The sequence below is a fragment of the Crinia signifera genome, chromosome 3 (assembly GCF_055691185.1).
Source record: "Crinia signifera chromosome 3, ASM5569118v1, whole genome shotgun sequence".
Taxonomy (NCBI): domain Eukaryota; kingdom Metazoa; phylum Chordata; class Amphibia; order Anura; family Myobatrachidae; genus Crinia; species Crinia signifera.
The window spans coordinates 163,291,789-163,316,852 of record NC_139219.1 but is presented as its reverse complement, the minus strand read 5'-3'; the positions used below and the strand labels follow the sequence as shown (position 1 = coordinate 163,316,852).

Below are 25,064 nucleotides of genomic sequence, written 5' to 3'. Positions count from 1 at the left end.
GTACGATTTGCATATGATTTACATAGGATTTCCATACGATGCAATCTGCGATGCGATTTAGCACACCACCACTATCCACGTCAGCCCGAAGCGTGACGAGAGCAGCTAGGCCTGTGAGGGGACGCGGTACATGTCCTCCTGACCTGTTCATACCTCCACTATCCACGTCAGCGTGGAGTTGACTTTATAAAGTGTGGCGAGTGCAGCGAGCTGATTACTCACTGTGCTCGCCAAGCTTTGGGCTCGTTGTGCGCGTCCCCTCGCAGGGATCGTTGCGCTCGCCACGCTTCGGGCTCGCTGTGCTCACCACACTTTATGAAAACTCCACTCCAACGTGGATACTCAGGTTATGAACAGGTCGGGAGGACGCATCCCGCACCCCCTCACAGGGCTCGCTGTGCTCACCATGCTTCGGGCTTATGTGGATATTGGTGCTGTGCTAAATCGCATTGCAGATTGAATCGTATGCAAATCCTATGCAAATCGTATGTAAATCCTATGCAATATTGCATGGGATTTGCATACTATTTACATACAGTTTTCATACAATTCGATCTGCGATCATGGGTGGCGTGATAATACACAAGTACCGAAAACTCACTAGCTATGAGTTAATGAGACTTTTAAGACTCATTAGCCACAATTTGAATTAGATTTCCCATAGTTGCTTGCATTTAGAAATATACTGCATACAGTATTATTATTCCTAGAACAATCTCCCTCTCTTTAAGATAGATGTACAAGCCTATCATCTGCTGTCATTTTGTGTACAGTCTAGGTAATGTGATTTCCCTTTTGGATAATTAATTTTTATTAGCTTTAGAACATGGGTTTACTCTTTTTCCTTTTTTAAGTGTTATATTCAAGATACATTTTGCATCATATCTGAAGGCAACAATACAGCTCTTTTAGACAATATAAATGCATTATTTCAAATCTAATAAAAATAAAATGTATTTGATAATCATTGCAGAAAGGCATGTAATGTACAAATAAAGCCAAAGGTGACTTAAGGTAGTAGAAGGAGGAAACCTCCATAAAGCCTTTAATATATAACATTATCATTAAATATTGCTTATAGCCACAAATAGAGGTCTGATCAAAAGTTATAATTTTAAAACAGTACTCTTATATTTGATTGGTTATCAGTCTGTAGTAATTATTATTTTAAATAAATGGGGAATATTCAACAATCAGTTTCATGTTAATTGTATGCATTTTATGGTTTTTATTTAGCTAAAAAATAAGTAAATCAAAAGACTAGTAGTCCTAGTTAATTAAATATTTTCAGTACTCGGTATTGAAAAATGTATATTGTAAATGTACAGTACAACAGATGCAGAAAAGACAAAAACACAGACCCGCTGTATATAGAAACCCCTTCATAACATGATATACTGGAAATAGATTAGCCTACAGTTTTGTAGACACAGAATACAAATAGAATAATAATAATCAATTAGTTTACTATTGTGATTTATGATAAATATAAGGCACATTGTTAACTTCTCTAGAATCTGGACAGTTCCGCAACACCACTGATTTAGTGGCAGTGTGAGTTTTTTCCTTCATTAAATGTTAGTTGCCTTTGCTGCTATAAGGATCAGACCGGAAAGCCTTGGTGCCAAATGTAATAGGATGTGAGAATCAGAAAGTGAGAGATTTTGGGAGCGTTTTCCCTTTTTTTTTTTTTTTTTTTTTTTTTTAAGCGGCAATCAATTAAATGACAAAATAAACCTGTTTTTTCAGAGCAATTGATTGCTGCTTTAAAAATATGGGAATACTCTCCCAAATCTCACACCCTATTACATTTGGCACTTGATATTAAACTTTGAAATATACAGTATGAATCCTAAACATTTGGAAGAGTAACTGGGACTGTATAATTGGTAAAGCAAACAAGTAGAGCATTGTAGCATCTCCATGTGGAAATATCTACTGGGGGCCCTGTTGCAAGTCAAGTGAAATCTTTATTACTGTATTTGTGTTAGTCCCAGCATCATAACCTCAACTAAAATCACTTCATTCCACCCATATTTTGCCAGGTCTGCTATCCAAATTTGAAAACTTTACAATTAATACTACTTAACCACACTGGCATCTTAAAAATACTGCAAAAGTGCAGTAAATGGTAGTAAATAGCAAAACAATTATTATCTTCATGCCAGGACTGGCTTCCTTCTGTACAGTGTAAATGAGGCACCACCTCACAGACCTCCTGTGAGGTGGTGCCCCATTTACACTGTACAGAAGGAAGCCAGTAAAGCACATTCACTGACAGGGCACCGGACTGATCATGACCTGTGACATCCAATTCTCCTGATAAAACATTGGGAGCGGAAAATGTCCAAACCCCCCCCCCCCCCCCCACATTACACTGCAAAAATACACAGATTCAGCGAGACCTGCCACCCTGTTTTGGATGAAAATAGGGTGTGCTTATGGTGATTTTGCTTGGCTTTGGGGCTAATAAGTCTCCTCTACAGTTCTACTGGGGGAAGGGGGGGCCTGAAGCGACTAATGTGTGTTTTACTTTTTTCCTGTGGGGCTTATGTGTTTGCTTGTTTATCCTGTCAGTGTCAATGTGTTTTCTTTTTTCATATGATGGCCAATGTGAGTATTTTTTAATACAACAATAGCAATTACATTTTGAATTATGAATATAGTTGGATGTGTGCTCCATTTGTCAGAAAGGGTATTAGTAGACCTGGGGCTGGCCCTGGCTCATTATTCTCATCTAGATCCTCTCCCCCATATCTTACTTATCTCTTTTGTTCACTTGACTCTAAAATACTGCCTGGACTACTTACAGACTGCAACATCTATTGCTCATCTTCCTACTTAATTACTGATAGAGAGTCACAAAACCAGCCTGCTGGGATTGGATATCTGTATTCAAAGAAGGAGGGAGAGGTGTATAAGTTGTTAATGCCTATCCCTACCAAATAAGAATACAGTTCTTAAGAGTATACCTGAATTGAAATACATTATATGAATAGTTTGCAGAAATTGTGTAGACAATAAATTACAATAGAAATTCTAACTATTGTTTCACCATCTATTTAGACAACTTGGGTAATTGAGAATGGTAAATAATAAATATTTTCACAGTGAAATTCAGATATTTCAGAGAGGCAATACTGTGCTAGGTGGAAAAGGGTACATTTCTTTTACTTCATTGTAAACTGTATGGGTCATTGGGTTGAGCAACTGAAGGTTAACATACATTGGGTTGACCACTGAGGTGACATGGGATAGGTAAATACCTGGAATAGGCCTACATGCTTAAGATCAACATGGTTGGAAGTCGATATAAGCATTAGGTCGACATGGGGATTTCACTTTTTGTCGACATAGACACCGTCTCGGTGCACCGCATCTGCTCACTATGCTTCAGGCATGGTGCCTTGATACGCTCGTCACACTATTGTATTCTCCCTCCACCCCCTAGTGGATGGAAGGGCATAAAATACCACCTGTCGGTACATGTCGGCTAATAAGTGAAAAACTGTCGATCCAATGCTTGTGTCTACCTTCCATCCATGTTGACCTTAAGCATGTATTCATATTTCAGTGGTCGACCCAATGCATGTAGACCTAACGACCTTATAATGTGATGGTTATTCCAAAATGATTACTGTATGTTGTATGGAACTGCTAGTTTGTTCACATGAGCCATTTAAATCCATGATATAGTCATGTGGCCCATTTCTTCAAGTAGTGATGTGTCAGTTATAAATAATTGTTGAAATGGTGTTGATGTGTATTCAACTTCATTGGTTAAAAGGTGTGATCATTTTTACTGACCCTTAATTTTTTCATCTTGCTGTTCAGTATTAGCAACATAACCTTATGAAGCAAGTATCATTGAGTTTCCTTTTAATTAGAAGGAACAAATGCATTTGCATCAAGATAAGATGAAGAGTCTGTCTCAAAAAAATCTTCCAGCCTCCACTGTAACGTTTCAAAGGTTGGCCGACTCTCTGGCTGTTCATTCCAACATTCCAACATGATACTATATAGGTCATTGGGGCAACTTAGAGGTTTGGGGATTCTGTACCCTTGTTCCAGTCTTTCCAAAGCCTGCTTTCCAGTCAAACCTACACAAAAGAATATAAAAGGTTAAAAAAAAACAATATATTTTAATTTCAAAATTTACATAAGAGAATAATTTTCATCAATGAGCGCTGTGGGATTCTTTTAACTACACAATGACCTTGTCTTCTCTTTAAAAGTAAAGCGACCTTGATCAGCAATTAAATACATGAAATTGCTCAGCTGGCGAAACTGCAGGTAAACCATATTTGTAATTGCTCTCTGCATGCTGGGTTTCTTAATAAAAAATGTAAAATGAAATTGAAGTTTAAGGCAGTAGGTTTGGAATGCTTTGTTTTGTTTTAATAATAGATAGATCATTTCAATTAAATGAAAATCATCATTGTTCGCTCCTCTTTGCTTATAATGTTGCGCAAGCCCCCAGTTAATCCCATGCATGCGGAGGAAGGGCAACGACAGACTTTCCGCCTAATGGGCAATCACCACTATGAGAGTACTGATTTATTCCATTCGTTTCACTCTCTTAAGGTTTCTCCTATAGTAATCTCTCCCACATCCTACAGTATAGCCAGTGACTGTTGATATTTTTAAATACTTTTGTAACCCGTTTTGAAAAGGTAATAAACTGAGTGTTTGGATGATAGTTCGACAGTCAATAGGTCGGCACCAAAAGGTCAACATGCACAAGGTCAAGATTGAGGTTTGATTTGCAGCATGTCGAAATTAACAAAAAGTGCACCAGGTCGACATTGATAACAGGTCGACATGGCAATGGTTGACACATGAAAAGTTTGACATGAGGATTTGTTAATTTTTTGGGACTATTTTAATACTTTAATATCCATGTGGTCTCCGATTAGGAAAGGTAAGTGCAAAAGTATGCAAGGGTACAAGCTACACTAATCGGAAGTTTACCTGCTCAAGTGGCCACAACATTTTCACATGTAAACCTTTTGCTTGTGGCAACCTGTTGTTAATTTCAACCTTATGCAAGCCAAACCTTTTGTCAATGTTGACCTTGTGAATTGCAACCTTTTGACTGTACCTAGACACTGTCTATCCCATGATACACACATAATCTATTGTAGGTGGCACACAATGTAAAAATAAGCTACCTAGTAAATATCATTTGAAGTCTAACAAGAAAAAAAATCAGCTTCAAAATCCCATGTTACGAATAACAGGAGCTAATTGGTTGGTACTTATATCTCTCTTCAGAGTGCAAGATGTTGCTGACTGTTTGCAGGTAAAAGTAGTGAATCCCTGCAAACAGGTGTCTATGGTGGAATCCAGAAAATGAGGCTATCTTTGTGGTTGAACCCCAATTGACTTTTGCGGTCAGCCTCATTTAACATAGCACACTATAATAGGAACCTCGCATAGACGGCACGCAATAGCCTTTCAGGTGCAGAACTAGGATTGGGACTGGGATTTCCCTCATCCTCTGGGAAGCCCTGCATGTGTACACACACACACACACACACACACAAGTAGTTCCTCGGTGCATTTGGTTCAGGTGTATGATTTTTTTTTAAGCCGTGGTTTTCCTACTTCGGACCGAAGTGGATGCATTCTACACCGGATAGTGTTGAGTATAATTGTTATTCAAAGGTTCCCATTTGGATTTCTAACTGGAGAAGAGGATAGGCCAATGAGGGACCCTATAGGTGAGTATGTATGGATGGTGTGTGTAATAAAGTTATACTTTATTAAGTGTGCATGTGATTTATTTGGGTATTGGTTCTGTAGTGGGACTACAAGACCCAGCAGGTCCATTAAGGCCCTGCATGTTGGGACTTGTGGTTCTCCAAGTCCCTGCATGTGGTGCATGCTTACTGGGACTTGAAGAATAGTTATTTACACTGCTCAAAAAAATAAAGGGAACACTTAAACAACACAATGTAACTCCAAGTCAATCACATTTCTGTGAAATCAAACTGACCACTTAGATAATCAATTTTGCATGCTGTTGTGCAAATGGAATAGACAACAGGTGGCAATAATAGGCAATTAGCAAGACACCCCCAATAAAGGAGTTGTTCTGCAGGTGGTGACCACAGACCACTTCTCAGCTCCTATGCTTTCTGGCTGATGTTTGGTCACTTTTGAAAGCTGGCGGTGCTTTCACTCTAGTGGTAGAATGGGACGGAGTCTACAACCCACACAAGTGTCTCAGGTAGTGCAGCTCATCCAGGATGGCACATCAATGCGAGCTGTGGCAAGAAGGTTTGCTGGGTCTGTCTGCGTAGTGTCCAGAGCATGGAGGCACTACCAGGAGACAGGCCAGTACATCATGAGATGTGGAGGAGGCCGTAGGAGGGAAACAACTCAGCAGCTGGACCGCTACTGTACCTCCACCTTTGTGCATGGAGGAACAGGAGGAGCACTGATAGAGCCCTGAAAAATTACCTCCAGCAGGCCACCGATGTGCATGTGTCTACTCAAACGGTCAGAAACAGACTCCATGAGGGTGGTATGAGGGCCTGATGTCCACAGGTGGGGGTTGTGCTTACGCTTACAGTTCAACACCGTGCAGGACCTTTGGCATTTTCCAGAGAACACCAAGATTTGCAAATTCGCCACTAGCACCCTGTGCTCCTCACAGATGAAAGCAGGTTCACACTGACAGACATGACAGTCTGGAGACACCAAGGAGAATGTTCTGCTGCCTGCAACATCCTCCAGCATGACCGGTTTGGCAGTGGATCAGTAATGGTGTGGGGTGGCATTTCTTTGAGGGTCGCACAGCCCTTCATGTGCTCGCCAAAGGTAGCCTGACTGCCATTAGGTACCGAGATGAGATCTTCAGACTCCTTGTAAGACCATATGCTGGTGTGGTTGGCCCTGGGTTCCTCCTAATGCAAGACAATGCTAGACCTGATGTGGCTGGAGTGTGTCAGCAGTTCCTGCAAGACAAAGGCATTGATGCGATGGACTGGCCTGCCCATTCCCAATACCTGAATCCAATTGAGCACATCTGGGACATCATGTCTCTCTCCATCCACCAATGCCACGTTGCACAGACTGTCCAGGAGTTGGCCGATGGTTTAGTATAGGTCTGGGTGGAGATCCCTCAGGAGACCACCCGCCACCTCATGAGGAGCATGCCCAGGAGTTGTAGGGAGGTCATACAGGCATTTAGAGGCCACACACACTACTGAGCCTCATTTTGACATGTTTTAAGGACATTATATCAAAGTTGGATCAGCCTGTAGTGTGTTTTTCCATTTTCCTTTTGAGGGTGACTCCAAATCCAGACCTCCATGGGTTGTTAAATTTGATTTCCATTGATAATTTTTGTGTATTTTGTTGTCAGCACATTCAACTATGTAAAGAACAAAGTATTTAATAAGAATATTTGGTACTTGTTTAGTTTCACAGCAGCCGAAATATTGGATGCAATATCGGCTGATATATCGACCAATCCGATGCAATTTTTTTACCTGTTCATAACCCCACTATCCACTATGCATAGAGTTAATTCTATATAGTGTGGCAAGCGCAGGGAGCCACCGAGCCCGAAGCTTGGCGAGCGTACGCGGATTACTGCGCTCGCCACACTATATAAAATCAACTCCATGCATAGTGGATAGTGGGGTTATGATCAGGTAAAACATTGCATCGAATTGGCCGATATTGCATCCAACATATCAGCCGCCGTGAAACTAAACAAGTACACTGGGGTTGTGACCAGATAGAACATGAAAGGTGTGTGACCGTGTCATAGTCAAAGTTCTATTCTCAACCTGATGGCAGGTATGAGATGGTAAAATACCAACCATTAAAATTGGCAGGTATTCAATGCTGTGGGCGAGTGGCGACAGCGAGCATAGCTTCCTGCTCGCTGTCACCACTCACCCTGACCGTATTCAACACCGCCCCCTCATACGCCAATTCCCCCTCGCTCCATTTTTTGAGCAAGGGGGGAATTGGCGTATGCGGCTCCAGAAGCAGCGAGACTCGCGGCTAAATACTGCGAGTTTCCTGCATGAGCCGCGGGTCTCGCTGTTTTGGGGAGTTCTCGCCGTCCTGTGACGGTGAGGATTCCCCCGGAACGTTGAATAGAGCGAGCGACCGGCGCGGGGGTTGAACAGCGAGGATCGCTGGTTTTCTGCAATCCTCGCTGTTTAACCCCCTCGCTAGCCGCTCGCCGCGGCAATAATACACCCCATTGTATGCAAGGTATTAGCATAATTAAAATGCTACTTTAACTTACCAGGATAAGGCATCTTTCCATATGTTACTATTTCAAAAAGAAGGATACCAAAGGACCAAACATCCGATTTAACACTAAATTTGTTATGTCGGATTGCTTCTGGTGCTGTCCATTTAAGAGGTAGCTTCATATCTTTTTTGGACTCATAAACCTCTTCATCCTTAAAAAAGTAAGATACAATTAGAATGGTATGTTTTTATTTTAGAGTATAAAATATATATGTGTGTATAATAACCTGTACAGCAGGGGTGGATTGGCCATACAGTAGATATTACAAGGAAGTCACACTTATGCAAAAAGTCACTGGTTGTCAGGTGGCCTCACAAGATGTGGCCCTCCCAGAGTAGTGCCCCTGTCCCCCTTCTGGTTCCCACACAGAGAACCTTTGCTAGGTCACAGAGCAGAGAATCCGATGCCTCAAAAACTCATCTAAAGCTGATGCCCATCTATATCCATTGTTAAATTTGTTAAAGGGACAAGAGTAGGTGCTATCTGGGGGAGGGGGTTACAATTCTGTGGTGTTTCTGGGCTCTGCTGGGGGAGGGATGTTTGCGACATTCTGAGGATTATGGTAATAAACTTTTTGTCTGCTTGATGGAGATTTTGGGGTCTGTGTTCAGTCTCATTGGGAAGAGGTGGGTGTAATTTAAAATGTAGAGGCTTGTGGTTTGTCACAGCAGCTTAAACGGTCTGTGGGTCTCTAGACTGCTAAGCATATTGAAGACAATGGCTTGTTTTCAATATGTATTAATTCTTTCCTATATTGGTGCTGGTTCTGCACACATCGGAATTGATGCTGTCTACTTGAGGCCACTTCTAGACCTCTTTCCAGGGCTACTTTTAGATGCAAATCTGCCTCTACTGCTTTTAATGATCCAACATGACATGATAATCATTTTACAAGAAAAGGCAGATGGCAAAGATTTTATACAGTAATGGGGAAATTTATGAAGATGGGAGTTCTATTTCACATGGAATGTTGCTATGGGAACTTAATCAGATACTGTCTATTATTTTCTAGAGGGTACTAAATAAATAAGAAGTAGATTCTGATTGGTTTCCGACAGCAACATCTCATGTAAAATAGAACTCCCATCTTAGAAAATGTCCCCCAATGTGTCATAAAATGTTGACATTTTCTATAATACAATTAAAAAGAATGCATGCGAATGTACACAGTGGGAAGCTACAGCTTAACTCTGACTCCACCTACTGGCGAGGACAACATCTTAAACTCTGTGATACAAACAAAGTACTATGCCTAGAAGAGATATAAAGGGGGATATTTAGTATGGGATCGCATCTTTTTGGACATCCCGACAGTTGAAATCCCGACCGTTGTTCATTTCATCGGACAGTACATTGACCATCGGTATTCAATGTACCAACTGTCAAGTGTTGGAATGACCGCAAATTGATGGAAATGGACACGGATTGTCTGAAAATGGCTGTGAATTCTACAAGACGCTGCCATTTCTGACAAAATGGATACGACTTTAAAACAGCAGCATTGGATAGGTGAGTGTTGATATTTCCCCTGTCTATTGGGTACTAAAATTGTGGTGATATTTGCAAAGTGGAGAAAGATAAAGTAACATGCAACCTGCACCTAACTATTATGTTTCAAACACAGCTTGTAACATGGCTGATTGGCTGATACTTTATCCAACCACTTTATCTCTCTCCAAGGCTTAGTAAATTTCCCTCAAAGTACTTTGTTTTGGGGGAGAAAAGAAGAGATCTATTGTAAATTTCTTCATAAATATGAGTCCGGATCACAGAGAGCACTTATTACACAACTGCAACAAAACCCTGACATTCCCATAACACTCATCTCACTCTCACAATCCTGTGCTGTTGAGATGTCGGCCATGCTCCGGTAAAATTTTGGGGGCATGGCTTAATCATGGGAGACATGAGCACGCTTCGATATTTTACACAACATCTGGGGTAAATTTACTAAGATGGGAGTTCTATTGAGGATCAATTAGATTCTATTATCTTCTAGAAGGTGCTTAATGTATAAAAAGTAGAATCTGATTGGTTGCTATGGGCAACATCCTATCTTCAATAGAACTCCCATCTTAGTAAATTTACCCCTCGGAATCTGTATACAAACCTACAATCTACTAGTGGCTGTGGATTTTTTCCTTACCAAGTTCCAATGTGATTCATACATTGCATAGCAACTTAGACACATTTTTGGTTGGAAAAGATGTATATAGGGTAGATGTACCAGGACACATCTCTAAGTAAAAGTGAGTAATACTGCTTCTTCACATGTGCTGTAAGCAAAGACTCGCCATTTGCAGCATATAATCTCTTTATTACTTTTTGTTTCTTCAATAAGTATTTATTTCTTACTAAAGGCCTATTGGTAACAGCTTCTGAGAATATTATCTTTTTTCCCTTTTTCCCTTGTCAGTATTTTATCCTGTGTTTTCCGATCACTTTAAATTATATGTTAATTTCTCTTGTGCTACCTTTGTCATAAGCCATAAAAATATTTTTGCTGTGCTCCACATACAGTATATACCCTTCTTTATCATCTATATATATGTTTAGTGTCCGTGAGTCTCCAAAACACTGCCACCTGCTGGCAGAGAGTGAAACTACATTTCCTCTACCTCCCCCATGGCAGCCAACCCCTGTGGGTTATCTCCCTTCTGGGTAGTACTTGGAAAGGAAAAAAGACATCCGGCCCCTATATAAGGCTCCTCCTCCTGGGCCTCCTTGTCTTTTTTCCTTTCCAGCAGGGTAGTGCGTGGATACAGCAGGTGAAAAGTCTGCAGGAAAGGTGTTTGGCTTACCCCAGCATTAAGACTGATCCCGCCGACGCCTAGAGCGCTCCGGCGGGATGGAGAAGGTGATGCCGGCCTTCAGAGGTTCTGAATACCTCGGGTGCTGCATGCCGCTTCCTAGAGGAGTAGGCTACACGCCGGGGCGTCCTCAGGCGGCACGGGAGCTTACAGCTGTGCGTGCCTGGTCCGGGTTAATCAGCACGTGAAACCGGACGGATGTCATAGGGGGTGCGGCGCATAAGGATGATGCGGCAGCACACGGAAGTGCCGGAGCGAGACACTGTGCGGCTGCTGGAAGTGCGCTGACGCCCGGAAAAACCTATACCCCATACAGTCGGCAAAAAGTGAGTACGACTGGTGTCCCAGCGTGGACATTTAAAAGAGCATACGGAGGTTATGCGGTGGCTAATGTTAGCATGTTTTTTAGCAGGGTAATTGCAATAATTATGGAGGACGAAAAACGGCCTGTCGCAAAAAAATCGGGGTAAGCCAGATATAAGTATGACATGTATTGGGGTGTTGCTAAGATTGGCTAAACACTCGGTGTGTTTTTGCTACAGGTCTGACTCCAGTAAGGATAAAGGGGACCTTAAAGCAAAACACAAGAAACTGCACGTGGCTAAATGCTTGATGTGCACTAAAGACTTGCCGGATAATAATATTGGCAGTGTGTGTGAGCAGTGTAAATCACCTCAAATACCCCTAGCCCAAATGACGGGACTAGTGGATATGCTCAGAGTTGCCCTGACTGACAAATTTGTAACCAAAGAAGATTTGGTTAAAGCTACAAGCAAGAGAAGCCGATCTGTAGTGAGTGAGGAGTCTGCAGGTTCAGCAGATGAGTTAGGGGCAGGAGCTCTGGTGGATGAGCATGAGGTGATAGCAGACAAATCAGATTCAGATTTTAACCTCGATATGGTCGAGAATCTCATATTGTTAAAAAAGACGACACCTCTTTTAGAAGATGCAAATATTTTTAAAGATCCTATGGAGCGAAGAATAGAGCTAGGTTTGAGGAAACAGCACCTAACCACAGGAGCAGCCTTAAAACCAGCAGCGTCCATGGCTATAACAGCAAGGGTCCTTAGAGGATGGTGTCAACAGTTGGAAGCCGACTTACTGGACGGGATTAAGAGAGCTGAAATATTAAAAGGTGTACAAAATATGCAATTAGCAATAGAGTTTCTTTGCGAGGCTTCTATGGACTCCGTGAGGTTGGCAGCAAGGGCAAATGCCACAGCAGCAGTGGTGAGACGGGCCCTTTGGCTCAAACCATGGGCAGCTGATGTGCAGTCTAAAAATAAGCTGCTAACACTTCCGTTCCAAGGTGATTATTTATTTGGAGCACAGCTAGATGAGATAATAACAAAACTCTCGGGAGGAAAATCGGTATGGTTACCCCAAGACAGACCGACTAAAAAAGGCCCTAATAATAAACCATTTAAATATCAACCACAGGATTATAAGGACGCTAGGGCTTATCGCCCAGGCAGAGGGTACAGGAGAGGAAGTTGGTCTTCGAGATCTAATTTTCGTGGCCAAAGAGGAAGAGAAAATAGATTTTTCTCAAAACAAAATACTCAATGACGCCAGACCACAGACTTTGGGGGCCAGATTGCTCTACTTCGCAAAGGTTTGGGAAGATTCTACGTCAGACAAGTGGGTCCGAGAAATTGTAAGAGAAGGTTACAAAATAGAATTCAAAAGCAGGCCAGGAAAATTTTTTACAGAATCTCCAGTACCCAAAGACAAAGAGAAGCTTTACTATCAAGCCTCCAGGTCATGATACAACAACAAGTGGTGGTGAGAGTGCAGGAAGCCCAAATAGGAGAAGGCTGGTACTCCCGTTTTTTTGTAGTAAAAAAAGCATCGGGCGGATTCAGAACAATATTAGATCTGAGAAGATTAAACCGGTTCATTCACGTAAGAGCGTTCAAAATGTAATCGGTGAGGACAATCTTACCAGACTTAAGACCGGACATGTTCATGACAGCTATCGATTTAAAAGATGCTTATCTTCATGTGCCAATTTATATAGGACACCAAAAGTTTCTGCGTTTCTCCATCAACGGGATAAGTTATCAGTTCACGGCACTTCCGTTTGGACTGGCAACCTCCCCAAGAACTTTTACCAAGGTCCTGGTAGTAGTAATAGCAGTACTCAGGAGACAGGGAATAATGTTGTGGCCTTACCTAGACGACATACTGATTGTAGCAAGGTCAATGGAACACAGGCAGTGGAACATACACAGAAGGTGTTGGAATGCCTATCAGACCATGGTTGGCTTATAAATTTGCAGAAAAGCAAGCTAGTTCCGTCAAACCAAAGAGACTATTTGGGAGTGACGCTGGACACGAGGTTAATGAAAGTGAAATTAACCGAGGAGAGGAAACAGAAGCTATTGCGCTTGTTAAAATCGATGATAAAGAAATCGGTGGTGTCCTCAGAAATGTGTATGAAAGCCCTGGGTCTGATGTCGGCGGCACTAGAGACCATACCCTGGTCGAGGTTCCACATGAGGAAAATGCAGAACTGTTTCCTGTCCCAATGGGATGGAGACAGCAAAAACCTAACGCAAAGGATTGTGCTGTCAATGAGAGCAAAAGAAGATCTAAAATGGTGGTCGGATGTAAACCGATTGGAGAGCGGAAAATCTTTTGCGGCGATAGAGCAAATTGTAGTAACTACAGATGCCAGCCAGACAGGCTGGGGGGCGACGTGTGGTCAACATCTAGCGCAAGGGCTGTGGCCAACAAAATTTCAAGCAGCACACTCAAATTTGAGAGAAATGCGAGCAGTATATCTAGCATGCAAAAATTTCGACCATATTCTAAAAGACAAAGAAGCGGTGATCCGTTCAGACAACAGCACAGTAGTGGCCTACATAAACAGGCAAGGGGGCACAAGGAGCCAGCATATGATGAGGGAAACAGAAAAATTGTTAGTTTGGGCCGAAAACAATGTAAAAAACATGGTGGCGATATTCCTGACAGGGAAGGAGAACGTGTTGCCAGATGGGCTCAGCAGAACCACATGTGTCCCTGGAGAATGGGGCCTGAACAAGGTGGTCTTCGAATCCTTGGTGGAGATGTGGGGACTCCCAGAGGTAGACCTGATGGCTACAAAAGAAAACAGAAAAGTCCCGAAATACTTTTCAAGGTTCAAGGAGCAACAGGCAGCTCAAGTAGACGCTCTGACCTGCAGTTGGCCAGCAGGGCTTGCATATGCTTTTCCACCTCTTCCAATGATACCAAGATTTCTGAGGAAAATGCAAAAGTAGAAAGCAGTAGTAATAGCGGTGCTGCCTTATTGGCCAAGGAGGCCTTGGTTTCCGAAGTTACTTCAGATGGCAATAGACAAACCCTGGAAGCTCCCACAGTTACCGGATTTGCTGATACAGGGGAAAGTTCAGTGTCCACAACCAGAATCATGGAACTTGACGGCGTGGCTGTTGAGGCCGGAAACTTAAGAAGAAAAGGGTTCTCAGGTACAGTGATTGGCACTTTGCTGAAGGCAAGGAAGGAGTCTACCTCTAAGGCATACTATAAAGTCTGGAAGAAGTACAGTATAGCTCTTGGTGCGTGGAAAATAATCATTCACCAGGAGGAATTCCGGGAATACTTGAATTCTTACAGGAAGGCTTAGAAAAACGGTTGTCACTTAGCACAATAAAAGTACAGATCTCAGCATTGGCAGCTATGCTAGACCAAGATATAGCTGAAAACAAGTACGTTAGAAGGTTTATACAAGCGGCAAAAAAATTAAGACCAACTTTTAAAAGTCCTTTGGCACCGTGGGACCTGAATATGGTTCTAAAGGCCCTTATGGATGAACCCTTTGAACCTTTAACAGAGATTCCATTAAAATTTTTAAACTGGAAAGTAGCCTTCCTGGTGGCCATAACCTCGGCCAGAAGGGTGTCCGAAATTCAGGCGTTATGGGCGGAAGAACCCTTCTTGAACTTTTTCGAGAGTAAGGTGGTGTTACGCACAAACCCACAGTTTCTACCTAAGGTAGTTTCCAATTTTCATGTAAATCAGGAGATCGTACTTCCGTCCCTCTGTGCAAACCCCGTAGATGAGAAAGAAAGAAGATTAAACACGTTAGACCTAGTGAGAGCTCTAAAAGTGTATGTAGAGAGAACAAAGGATCTCAGAAAGACAAGGAGGATGTAGAAAAGGATCTGGAGCTTCAAAGCTGACACTCGCCAGATGGATCAGGAACTGTATTCTGGAAGCATACAAATTAAATAACCAGGTGTTACCAAGTGGATTAAAAGCGCACTCGACAAGAGCACTAGCCACATCTTGGGCAGAAAAAGGAGAGGCGTCAATTACAGACTTATGCAAAGCGGCAGGATGGGCATTGGCTCATACCTTTACTAGGCATTACAGAATAGATGTGATGTCCTCCGCGGATGCAAAGTTTGGACGAAAGGTGCTAAGCGCAGCAATATAGACCAAAGGGTGGTTTGTATATGTGTGATATATATATATATATATATATATATATATATATATATATATATATATTAAAAAAATTATATAATATAGAAGTGATGTTTTGATGTACAGTTTGTTATGATTTGAGGAAACCCACCCGGATAAGTACTGCTCGGGTATCTCCCACAGGTGTTGGCTGCCATGGGGGAGGTAGAGGAAATATCAGATTCTTACCTGATAATATGTTTTCCTCTACTCCACCATGGCAGCATATTTCCCGACCCTGTGTTAGATTGTTGTTGTGCAATAACTGTTAGTTTATATTAAAGCTGGAGAAGTAAAGACAAGGAGGCCCAGGAGGAGGAGCCTTATATAGGGGCCGGATGTCTTTTTTCCTTTCCAAGTACTACCCAGAAGGGAGATAACCGACAGGTGTTGGCTGCCATGGTGGAGTAGAGGAAAACATATTATCAGGTAAGAATCTGATATTTTTCTCACACATGCACAAACACAGAAGGTAGCAGACTAGCTTTCAAAGCTTTTGCTTTGAGCGGGTTTACTAGTCTTATATATGTATGATCATGTTACCTTTTCTCATAAAATCCAAATTACAAAAACCGCAAATAAATATGATATATAACTATAAATATGATACCAAAAACAAATCCTAAAACATGCAGTTACTGTACTTATTCCATCTCTAAACACTCTTAAACACACAAAATCAGCCTACAGTATACCTTGCCTGTAGCATGCCCCGCATAGCCATACCGCTTCTCTAAAATAGTGGTAGGTTTTTTTCTAGGTAGTGCTCCCCACTGGGTGAGTTTTTTGGGGGGAGCACTGCCTAAAAAACCCACCACTGTCCCTCCCAGGGCCAGGCAGTGCCGTTGATCCCTATATCAGCTGCTGTCCTGCCCACAGCAACCCGGCTGTGTGTGTGTGTGGTGTGATGTTACGCCGCACACAGCAGGGGTTAATAGTCTTGGTAGACTTATGATCCAATCCAGAGGCTTTGACTTTCAGTTAGAGAACTCAAGGCTTTACTGCATGGGTGCAGAAACCATACACACTCAGAAAATCAAAGAGGGACCTTTGAAGTTGATAGATCAGTGTCACTGGTCGCTTCTCAATGCTAGGCCTCCCAGCTGCTACAGGGGCTGCTCTGTCAGCAGTTCTTTTACTCTAGATGCATAGCTTGTTTCCTGGGATATGCTATGCCTCTAAAATATCAGTTATGTGAAAAATGAAGCCACATTGTTAGATTTGTACCTCAAAGACTCTTGCAAGTCCAAAATCCGCTATTTTGTAAACACTGTTTTCACCAACAAGTACGTTCCTGGCTGCTAAGTCTCTGTGGATGAAGTTTTGTGTTTCCAGGTATGCCATTCCTGAAGCTACTTGAGCACCTATGTCCACCTGCTGAGGCACTTGGATTGAGGTCCCGTTATCATCTGTAACAACATTAACATTTCCATAACATTATTAAAAAAACATTTGTCACCTGTGCTATTTAAAAAAAATGTTTTTGGTGTCATTTTCAGAAAATCTAACAAATATCATATAATTAGGCTATTAGCTAGGAAAGCATTGTCATTTGCCATAACAAGTGGTAAAAATAGGCAAGTATATGGTGGTATGCCATAACGCTACCTACTGATTTCATTTAAAAACTACTATATGTTCATCCACCAGATGTCACTTTTGAAATTCACTAATGCACATGTGTGAGGTCTCCAATGAAATACAGTACAGTAATATAGTCCAAGAACTACTTTGCCATTTTTTAAATACAGTATGCTACGTAGTCAATCATTCTCTGCCCACCACCATGTTGTACAGGGACTCATTGGGGAAAATGTATGCCAAGCTTAGCTCTGTAACTTTGATTCTTTTATGGTAGTCTGTCCATTAGCGACTATTTTCCTAAGACTATTGGCCAAATGTAATAGGGTGTGAGAATCAGAATGTGAGCGATTTTGGGAGAGTTTTCCCATTTTTTTTTCTAAAGCGGCAATCATTTACACTGAAAAACCAGGATGATTTTTCCAAGCAATTGATTGTCGCTTTAAAAAATTGGGAAACTGCTCTCAAATTCTCTCACTTTCTGATTCTTATACCCCACTACATTTGGCGCTATGCGGGATACTAAAATTTACTCTGATCAATTTTCAGTAGAAAGACAGTGGGCATTTTTGTGTTCTTACCCAGTTTAGCATTGGGCAATTTAATTAAAAAAAAACCTTTTTGATTGATTGTTTTTCAAATTTCAGGGCTATTAAAGATGGTTACCAGATATATATTTGAGCCTGTATGTGCAAAAAGGTGGTGTGTGATTTATCTAGTGTGCCTCTATACCAGCAGCCCAAGAAAGGGTTCCCAGTCAGTTCAATCAGCCGACACAGTGTGTGTATAGAAGGATAGGGGGTTAGGGAACCATATAACTCAGGCGCTTGGAGTAAGATGTTGCAAAAGCCACTATCTCAATGGTAGAAGTTTATTAAAAAATACATGTATAAAAAGATTGAAAAAAGAAGAAAAATTTGTTTCACTCACATAAAAATTCAAGTAGATTGTACCAAGTCAGAATTGTCCCGTGTGTATGCAGGGAGTGGAGGATGTTTTTAAAACCTCCTTCCCGCTGCGGATCGAAACATGTTGGCGGCAGGTGGACGTGGTCTCTACTAAACACCTATACTTTTGCCGGGACGGAATTACAAATATCTCCGCAGAATCTTATTCTTGGACAGAGCTACATAAATTCATATCAGTTAACAGCAGCATCAAAAATCCCTCTCCGCAAATATCCTGGACCGGGACGGAGCTGCAAGATCTTTATCTGCCAAATTGACATCAGCGCACAGATCCCCCTTCACACTGGAAGCCGGTCCCACGGCTGCAGCAATTGTCGGGGAGCCTGATAACACTTCTGTCTACACAGACGCTTCTGTCTACACAGACACTTTGGATTACAAACAAACCTGGATAGAAGGAGGTTTTAAAAACATCCTCCACTCCCTGCATACACACGGGACAATTCTGACTTGGTACAATCTACTTGAATTTTTATGTGAGTGAAACAAATTTTTCTTCTTTTTTCAATCTTTTTATACATGTATTTTTTAATAAATTTCTACCATTGAGATAGTGGCTTTTGCAACATCTTACTCCAAGCGCCTGAGTTATATGGTTCCCTAACCCCCTATCCTTATATATTTGAGCCTGCACAAGAAAAAAAAACCTGATGACTTCAAACATCTGGGACATGGTAATATACCCTTGGAAATCATTTATCTGTGGAAAATGACTGCAACTAATTGAACACCCCCTATATTTTACCATTGCCTCATCACTTTTTCCTTGCATACAGATATTGGTGCTAGTAATGTACATCTATATAATAAGTTGAGGTGTGTGTGTGTGTGTGTGCGTGCATGTCTGTTGCATTGCGGGAAGACCCTGGCACTCGGAGCCGCCAAATTCAGCAACAAGGTACCTCTGGACCTGGTGGTGTGCATCTCGAAGCCGTTTTGGTGAAATTTCACTTAGAAATGTAAAAAAACACAAGGTTCAATTTGCCTTAATTGTTGATCTGGAAAAAGATTGACGAAGGAACAACACCTGATTTCATTGCTATCATTGAGTATAGCTGTGTACACACGGTGCAATATATTGCTACAGTACGTGTCCAGTTTTCATCAGCGACCAGAGATGGAGCCTCAGGGAAACAGCTGATCAAGCTCCTCCGACCAGCGACCATTAGGAGGCTGAACACGGGAGCGTGCATCCGGCGATTTATCGCTGCAGCACAAACAAATCAATGGCAATCTGGTCGCTCAGTGACCATATTGCCAGCGATATTGCACCGTGTGTACACCGCTTATGAATGCAAACACATTCTAACATTACGGTGGATACTTTCAACAATTGGGAATAATTGGGGAAATACATAGACCACACATCACACACACGTACACATTTGTACACACACATCACACCATATACTCGCACACAGCACACTACACACGCATATATACACATTGGACAGATAACACACAACACACACACACACACATATAACACACCACAAGCAGTACAAAACACACCCATATACACTACAACACACCTCAAAACAGTACAACACACACACACTTATACCCCTTTTACACCAAAAATCCCGTATCCGACCGTGCATTTGGAACACGGATCTAAGCCAGGTCAGATTCGGGATTTGCATGGTTTACACTGTGTTGCTTACCTGCAGTGTAGATGGAGGTCAGGGCCGCCACTAGAACTGTTGGGCGTTGGGACTGACCTACAGTCCAGGACCCCAGCAGCACAGCACCACATCCCCATCTGCACCCCCCCCCCCCCCGCGCGTTTGCACCTGCCAGCACCCCACCTCCCCCTACCCATTACTTACCATCACCCGCGTTGTGGCATCACCCTCCGGCTCCTTCAGCCTCCACGGTCAGTTCTGGAGTGCACAGTGCAGCCTGCAGAGTGCCGAGCCCCTCTGTTTCCTAGCTTTGGCACTCTGCAGGCTGCACTGTGCATTGTGCGTGCCTGGCTGGGGGGGAGGCGGTGTGTGGGTGCCGGGGGTGAGGTTGTCACCGCTGTGGGCAGCTGCCTGGGCCCCTCCAGAGTCTGGGGCCCAGGACAGCTGTACCCATAGCACCCCTTGTCGGCGGCCCTGACGGAGGTGGCGCTTGAAGATGACATTGTCTCCACGGTAAGCTGCACCCCCCCAGCCCCCGTCCACGAGGTTAATGGATGCCGCATACAGGCATCCATTTCACCTCCTCCCTGTCTCCACTGCTGTCTGCAGAGTACAGCAGCGGAGGCTGTGTGCGACCCTCACCCAACCTCCATACTGACCGCAGGATGCTGCGGTCCGGAGGGTGGGCTTCCTCCATTGAGATGTAAACAGGAGCCAGGTCAGATGAATGTGACAGGTAGCAGGTGGGAGAAATGTTACACATAGTGTGACAGAGGTGCATGTCCCTGCATCACCCCGCCATCTCTGTCCCTGCATCACCCCGCCATCTCTGTCCCTGCATCACCCTGCCATCTCTGTCCCTGCATCACCCTGCCATCTCTGTCCCTGCATCGCCCCGCCGTCTCTGTCCCTGTGTCGCCCCGCCATGTGGCATGATGTGAATTTAGGCTTATTCCAGGTGGCATTATGTGAATTTGGGCTCAATCCGGGTGGCATGATGTGAATTTTTCCTCAATCCATGTTGCATAATGTTAATTTTGGATTAATTTATGTAGCATAACATGAATTTTGGCTCTTTCAGTTTGGCATAACATGAATTTTGGCTCAATCCGAGTGGTATAATGTATACTTTTGGCTCATTCCGTGTGAATTTTTTTTTGCTCATTCTGTGTCGCATAAGGGGAATTTGGGCTCTTTCCGCATGGCATAATGTTTAAGGGGCAAGTGTAAGGGGGTCTACTACTGTTTTGCATAATGTGTGTAAGGGGCATATGGCATGGTACACTACACTGAAGGACATGCCACCTTTTGAGTGGTGGCACCCTCTTTTTCTGGAGTGTGCACATAACATCAGCCTTCAATTTCCCATACCCCCACTTCAAAATTTCCTCTTTGACATATATATATATATATATATATATATATATATATATATTTAACACACTGACACATTGGACAGATACACACAACACAACACACCACAGTACATACACTACAACACACACAAAAACACAAAAAAATGCATCATAGGTGCTAAATCTCAGGAGTGGATGTGGAATTCATCAACACACACAAGCTATCAAGTCAGGAGTGGTGCGTTTCAAACAACACCACCACACCTGATTTCATTCCTGTCATTGAGTATCAATGCAAACACATTCTAACATTGTAGTGGAGGTTTTAACAAATTACGATCTTGGGCCTCTTGCACAGCATAAGATGACCTTTTACAGCAATTTTGGAAATTAAAAAAAAAAAACAAGATTTTCCTGGGCAACTCCGGGTGGGTCAGCTAGTACAGTAGAAGATCATCATTTTTAGTAAAAAAATATTTTGTTCATGTTTGTTTACCTACAAACATCATGAATAAAAAAAAAACAATAATTTTGTCTATGTGCCTAATTTTGCATGAATCGCTAATCAGGGAATTCACAAATTGAGCATTTTCACATGGCGCATACGTGTGATTAAATAGTGGGAAAATATTCATATCCATAGAAGTAGAAGAGTTGCCACCACTTGACTTAAAAGGAAGCTGTTGTTTAGGGGTGGAAACATGGCGTTTTCTGGGTGTGTTTGTAAAATGCGGTGTGTCTCTGATGGTAACAATGACCACTTCCAGCCTGGTTCTTGAGCAGATAATGACGCAGGAGGAAAAAGCTGATCAATGGTTTGGTCTTTGCGAATGGATCTGCAAATACCTCGCTATTTGTGATGCATTCGCAATTTTGTAAGGGGCAGTTTTTCTGTGTATCTGGGTGGCAGCTTTCTGCTTGCAGTGCACTGCAAATTCTCATATTAGCAATCCATGCTAAATTAGGCCCAATATTAGGCAAAAACTACACTCTTCAACAAAAGTACCATCTGTGTGAGAATAGGACCTCACTATTTGTTTGTCAAAATAATGTAAAATAGACAAAAAGTGAAATGTACGCATCAGTAAGTCTGTACCATTGACTTTCCTACATTAAGATAAAACACAATAAAACCTGACCACATGCACATTACAATTCTGCACTGTGAATAATACTATGAGGTTCTCAGAATTCCACATAACATGAAATAGAATAGCTAGTAGGAATTACATACAGTAGATCACCGCACATCCTAATGCACATTAGACCATGCTGAAATAAATATAACTTGCTTAAGTGCCTGGGGCCTCAGTCTGTAATGCGCACAGATCAGTTGAAATTCAGTGCAACAGACCTAAGTGTTATAACCCCAATAAGTAATCTATGACAAGCAATCAGGTGTTTATATTATTGGGAATGATGCATTACTTTGTGCTCTAAGTAATTGGTATTCTGCTAATATCGGGAGTTCTGTTATTACCAAGGTAATTCATTACATTTCTCTTACTTTTCTTTCCCGAAACTGCAATATTTCACATCCTTGTCTAGTGCAAAGCAATGCAATCTCAAACAGGAACAAATGCATCCACATTTTTCAAGGTAAAGAGACTTTACTGTTACTGTGAACTTGCTGAACTGCAGTACTCTGGTAATGGAGATATAATTAATAGGGCTCCTCAATAACAATTATTCTTTATTGTTATGTTCTTTTTAATTGAATAGCGCCCAGTTCTTTCAACGTGTCAGTGATCAAATAAGCCGTTGCCGGAATTGCATTACGATACAGAGTAAAAACTATTATAACAACTAAAATAAAAACTCAACAGTTTGATTAACAGAGACTGTTATAAAACAAAAAAACTTAGAATATAGAAATAAACTGCTACAGAATTGTCTTTGTAATTATGCATGTTATAAAAAGCACTTCAAGCACACTGATTACACAAAGTTCAATTAATGTAATATACTTTTTTTTTTAACCCTGGGGATATCCAGGGCTAGAGTAATGCTTCTCAGCACCCTAGGCAAAACTGCAACCAACTGACCCCCCCCCCCCCCAACTCCACTCTGCCACCAATAGCCACTTTCTAGTCCCTCAAGTCAAGATGTGAAAAATTACATCTTAAAGGTTCTACAGCTGACACCTGCCAAATTAAGCATCTCTTCCTTATTGGTATTCTTAATTTTGTGATATGCAGACTTGTGACCGCCAACCCAAACACACACACACTGAACTATACATATGCCTACTGCTGCCTAATGGTACAGCTGGTCCTGGGAGAAGCTCCCAACATTTCGACTTGCAAGTTGCAACATCATTAAAACACAGGCCCATCTTATTCAAAGTACAAGCTGATGTACTTTAAGTGCACAATGTGGAGTGACACAATACACAATTTCTTGTAAGCTTCATTCCTCTCAAGATCTGTGAATTGGGACTGTCGCACCAGTACCAAAACATACTGTAGACCAGGCATGTCCAAACTATGGCCCTCCAGCTGTTGTGAAACTACAAGTCCCATAATGCATTGCCACAGTTTTGCTATTAGGGAATGCTAAACTATGGCAAGGCATGCTGGGATGTCCAAACTGTGGCCCTCCAGCTGTTGTGAAACTAGACATGTCTGCTGTAGACTATCACAACAACATATACTGCTGCACAAGTCTGAATCACCCCCAATGTTACACTGCATCATTTTTATCACATCATTTGAAGTTCACTCTATTAGGATTTTTGCTCTCTGCGTGTTGCTGCCATCTATCGTCCACCTGGGATTCCCAAATCTCAATTTCAGGAAGATTTCTCTGCCTGGCTCCCCAACTTCTTATCCTCTGACTTCGCCACCATCATCCTGGGTGACTTCAATATTGCTATTGACAGTCCACAATCGCTGCAGGCTTCTAAACTCCTCTCTCTAACCTTCTCTCCTCTCCTCTCCCAGTGGTCCAACTCCTCTACTCATGAGGAAGGCCACTGCCTTGACCTTGTTTTCACCAGGCTGTGCTCAGTCTCTGATTTTACTAACACTCCATTCCCTCTCTCTGATCACAATCTCATTACCCTCTCATTCTCCTCCATTACCCCAAGCTTACTGACACAGAAATCATGCATGTTTACTCTAACCCGTGGAAATAATAATGCTATTAATTTTCCACAACTTTCCACCTCTTTGCAACAACAGCTCTAATTCCTACACTTACCTTTCCTGACTTTGCTGTTTCCCATAAGTACCAGTCTCTTGAAACAGCCCTTGATGAAGTGGCTCCAGTTACCCATTACACCCCCTGCAGGCTTAGATGCCAGCCGTGGCACACCAAAATAACAAGACAACTACGAACTCAGTCACGTAAAGTAGAACGCCAGTGGTGTAAATCTCGTAATCTTACTGATTTCCTCACATATAAGTCTACAACGCCTACTGCAATTCTTTGGACACTGCTAAACAAACGTACTTCCAATCTATCATCTCTTCTCATGCCACCAGCCCTAACCAACTTTTTAACACATTAACACCCTCCCTCTCCTCCCCCACTGGCTACCATTAGTGCACAAGAACTTGCCTCCTATTTTAAGGACAAGATTGATAACATCCGAGATGAGCCCACAAATGAAAAGGAAGTTTCCACACTCTTCTTATCCTCCTACTCTACTACCTCTCCTCTTGATCCTATACCTGCACAAGTCATTAAAACTCTGTCTCCTGTTCTTGTCCCAACCTTAACTAAAATCTGCAATCGCTCTCTTGCTACTGGTACTTTTCCTTCTCTGCTCAAACATACAGTTATTACTCCCATTCTGAAAAAACACAATTCTGACTCTAATGCTCTCTCTAAGTACCGTCCTATCTCTCAGCTCCCTTGCCTCTCCAGGCTACTGGAGAGACTTGTCTACTCTCACCTCACACACTTTCTTAACTCACACCCTATTAGACCCGCTTCATTCAGGCTTTTGTTCCCAACACTCCACTGAGACA

General features: G+C 42.3%; 1 protein-coding gene across 1 annotated transcript in view; it reads right to left on the bottom strand.

Annotated features, from left to right (window-relative positions):
* Window positions 1-3,847: 3,847 nt before the first annotated feature.
* FRK (fyn related Src family tyrosine kinase) overlaps window positions 3,848-25,064 on the bottom strand; it is a 99,225-nt gene continuing 78,008 nt past the window's right edge. The window contains exons 6-8 of the mRNA XM_083174945.1: window positions 16,789-16,970; window positions 8,273-8,432; window positions 3,848-4,100 (exon numbers count right to left, since the gene is read on the bottom strand). Of these exons, the coding sequence (XP_083031071.1) occupies window positions 3,880-4,100; window positions 8,273-8,432; window positions 16,789-16,970 (563 nt within the window). The 3' untranslated portion in view covers window positions 3,848-3,879. The remainder of the gene's footprint in view (window positions 4,101-8,272; window positions 8,433-16,788; window positions 16,971-25,064) is intronic.